General features: G+C 50.4%; 1 protein-coding gene across 2 annotated transcripts; it reads left to right on the forward strand.

Annotated features, from left to right (window-relative positions):
* The first annotated feature begins 2,924 nt into the window (after positions 1-2,924).
* On the forward strand, positions 2,925-3,739 carry LOC119314527 (trinucleotide repeat-containing gene 18 protein-like). Of its 2 annotated transcripts, XM_037589234.1 has the most exons (2): positions 2,925-3,435; positions 3,474-3,739. In XM_037589234.1, exons 1-2 carry the CDS (start codon positions 2,995-2,997, stop codon positions 3,522-3,524), a joined length of 492 nt encoding a protein of 163 aa, XP_037445131.1. In that variant the 5' UTR covers positions 2,925-2,994; the 3' UTR covers positions 3,525-3,739. The 2 variants fall into 2 exon arrangements, with proteins under 2 accessions (XP_037445131.1, XP_037445132.1); XM_037589235.1 differs by having other exon boundaries at positions 2,925-3,719.
* The last annotated feature ends 201 nt before the right edge of the window (positions 3,740-3,940 follow it).

Below are 3,940 nucleotides of genomic sequence, written 5' to 3' on the forward strand. Positions count from 1 at the left end.
CATTTCACCATAGTTGTAGCAGACATACTTGAAGCAAATGATGCAAAAGATGTGTTTTGCTTGCCGGTGGGTGGACTGGATTATGACGTGCGTCACTTGGCGAGATATTCAATTAAATTCAATGGAACCCTGTTGATTCATTTGGACCGACGCGCGGGCAAGGCGATCTCTTCTGCCTGTTTTCATCTTGTTTGTTGCTGACGGCCCATCTGCATTGTTAAAGGACGGTGAGGAACTGGGCAGATTTACCCCACCTCCCATCCCTAAACATATTAGGCGTGCGCGGTTGCAACTGGCCAGTTTAAAACCCAGCCAAATGTAGCATCATGTTTGGCGAATCATATACAGTGGCACATCAGACCAAGGTGCGGTCAGTATTGCATGCTACGGCCGAAAAGGATCAGCAAGATCTTCCGCTTTCGAAACATATCAACGAGATTGTTCCAAATGCTGCATCGTGTTCGTCGTAACACATCTCCGGCCAAATCCCATGCCAAAGCACTAATTTAACTCGTCTTATTTTGTGTTTGTTCCAAATCAACCAAGGGATATGTAGAGCAGATGGTGCCATATATAGTATTGTTTATTATTTCTCCAAATTCAGATGCGATCATATTCACGTGCACGCAATCAACCGAAGAATCAACAATTAAAATCACCAACTCTTCAATTATATGCTTTCTAGAAAATTGCACTGCAATTATGAGAGTATTATGGACAAAAGCAATATATGATTTGGAGATCCACGGCCACAGTTATACGGACAGAGCTCTGTATGATTGGAGATCTGTCTGAAACTAAATTTTAGGACTGTCTGGCCCGCTCTCAACAACAACCAAAGGGACGCCTCCCGTCGATGGCCTTTACTTAATCAGTAGGCCATCTGATCATCAACCACCGTGAGTGATGCAGCACACGGAGTCAGGCAATGACGGGTCGGGGCGGCACACGACGAGCTGTTCCAAATCCAGACGATCGACACGGTGCGGCCAGAACCGAAAACAAAAACAACCCTAGTAGCCCCTGCCCCAAAGCGCAGAGTGCGCCAACTGTCGCGGCCGGTCGGCCGTGGTGAGTCACGCACTCTCCAAGTCCGTGACACGCAGTGAGGTCAACCATGCGCGCCGCGTCCATAAGGACATGTACAATTGTGCTATCTTAGAAGTGCCATGTATGATAAATACTGAGGTGAAGGAGAGAAAATTTATAAAAAAAGACTTGTCTTCTCTTATTTAAGATAAGACAAGAGATGATATCTTAGCACAATATGTGTCATCACGTTTTTAGGAATAACTAGTTATGAAGATAAGGCTAAAAAAAAACCCATTGTAGACATCCTTTTTTGTCATCTCTTAATTACATGCAATACCTAAGATAAGACTATCTTATCAATCATTGTACATGCCCTAAGCGTGGGCGCGCATGTGGGCAGCACATGTTCGTGCTTTGTACCGTTGCCCTGACCTAAATCTGCAGTCTAGTTAGGAAAAAGAGCACAAGATACGTCCCTCACTGCGTGTGAATGGCTGGGTTATGCCCACTGACGCACTGATCACAGTGTTTAACACAGCGGAAATGCGCGTCTGCACGCATGCATGGCTGTAATTAAGGAAGCCTGTACTAATTAAAATTGCGAGGATTAGGCTGGTCATAGTAGGAGTAACATAGGTAGTAACATAGATGCCACATAAGCAAAATTGGTGATGTGGCAAGTAGTTAATGAGGAGAGAGGCAAATAGAGTAACATAATATGTTACCATCACATAGCGGTTTCCAATGCATAATGAGTCTACAAAGTAATAAATGAAGGCAACTATGTTACCACACCTATGACACTACCCACTATGAAGGTAGTAACATAGACTAGTAACATATATATGTTACTAGTCTAAGTTACTCTCCACTATGACCAGCCTTAGCTAAGGTTTAACCGACGCGGAGTAGCAAGGACGGCCTGATGATGAGACGATCACGATCTTTAGACACCCGGCCGTTCACAGCAAAAATACGGAAGGAAGGACAAAAGGCAGGAAAAAGAAAGGGAAAGAGAGACGGACGGCGGGACGGGCAGTGAAAGAGACGGCACGTCTCATCGTTCGGTCGACCAGAATACAATACAAGGACAGCCAGATGCAGCACAGTAGTGATGAGATGAGATGAGAGCATCTTATCGCGGCGGAACCGGCCGGAGCACGACGCGCTCGGGTACCATCGCCGGCTCCACGATCCCTTCCTTCCTTCCCGCGGAATCCGCAATGCCACTGTGTGGAGCGTTCAGACTTCAGAGGTCGGCCGCGTTTCAAGCAAAGCGGGGGCGATCCCACGGCCGGCGGCTAGGGTCCGGTCGCTGCCGCGTCACGTTGATCAGGTCCTTCAGCCCCCTGAACGTTGGAGGATGACTTCCTCTTTCTTTTTTCTGGGACCATCCTTTCAGTGTGACAGCAACGTGCAATTGTCGAAGAAACATGGGAAGGGTCCTGCTCCTCGCACAACCGGTGGGCGGCTGCACGCAGGAATTGGATCGGCATTGCTCCTAATAACACGCTTTTAATGAAGAGAAACTTACGCATCAGTGCTGTTCACACGGAAACCGTTCCTATGTTAAGATATTTCTGTATGAAGAGTAGCGACATATTTTGTGTCCATTTTAAAAAAAGAGAGTAGGGGTTTGTGGTGCAAGAAATTAACCAGCACTTTGACACGCAAAATATTTAAAGAAAGTTGACATGAGGACTAGCCACAATGCATAGTAACATACACTAGTAACATACACATATCCCTACGGCACAGCGACCCACAACGCCCACTGGTTTATGCCCACAGCCCCGGTTAGTTAACTCGACCAAACTCCCCGCCCACTGAAGCTCGGAGTCCTCTATAAATTCCGGCCCACCCGCTTCTCTCAGGTTCACTCCCGACTCAAGCGACGCCATAATCTCCATCCCCTCCACGCACCCCATTCCAACTGCTCCCGCTCCTCGATCTCCCTCTCTCATGGCGACAGCAGCCACAAGTCGGCCTAGCGGCCCGGTGCTGTCCATACCCAGCTACCGCTCCGCCTCGCCCACCCGCGTCAAGCTTCCCGCCGGTGGCAGCGGCGCCAACCGCTCCACGGGCAAGTCCGTCAGCGTCTCGTCCCCGTCCTCCACCACCACAAGCCGGCGGTCCTGCATGTGCTCCTCGACGAACCACCCGGGCTCGTTCCGGTGCAGCCTCCACAAGGAGCGCAACCAGGCGGCCCCCGCCGGGAGCAGCAAGCCCGCCTCCCCGCCGTCCGTCCGCAGCGCCTGCAATCTGGGCTCGAAGCGCATGGACAGCGCTCAGTGTGCCCGCAGGGCCCTCGCGCCTCCCCCCTCTGCGCAGCAGTCGCAGCAGCACCGGAGGCGCGCGGGCGGGTTCCGCCCCAGGCCCAGCAGACTCTCCGCCGTCTCCACGGCCGGCGAGCGTCCCATCAACAAGTACCAGTAAACAAATCAACGTCGACATGCCATAGCAAGATGCAAGATACAGTTAGATGTTTCTGAGTTTTGACCCAATTTGATCCCGACCTGATCCATTTTGCTACCTCCTCTCTTGTGTAATCTGTACATAGAGTGAGCTCGTCCTGTGCTCTCCGTGGTGTAAAACGAACGCCCTTGATGTTCGATATAACTACATGAGCGGGTTATAAATTGAGACACATGGTTCATGCATCTAATTCTTTGAGACACATGGTTCAACACAGTTCTGCTTCTGCTTCTGTTTCCGTTTCTGGACCCTGTTTCGGTTTCGGATAAGCTCCGCGTGAGATCGGTGGCGTCTCGCCGTCGCTTGCTCCGGTCACGCCGTACCCGTGAGCGCCCCTGGCCGAACGGATCAGGCGAGGCGAAACACGCACGCGGCGGTTCCGGCGAGATTTCTGTAGAATTTTCATGATCGAATCGATGAACGAACTGAGATT

Source organism: Triticum dicoccoides, chromosome 6A, assembly GCF_002162155.2.
Source record: "Triticum dicoccoides isolate Atlit2015 ecotype Zavitan chromosome 6A, WEW_v2.0, whole genome shotgun sequence".
In the NCBI taxonomy this organism is placed as follows: Eukaryota; Viridiplantae; Streptophyta; class Magnoliopsida; order Poales; family Poaceae; genus Triticum; species Triticum dicoccoides.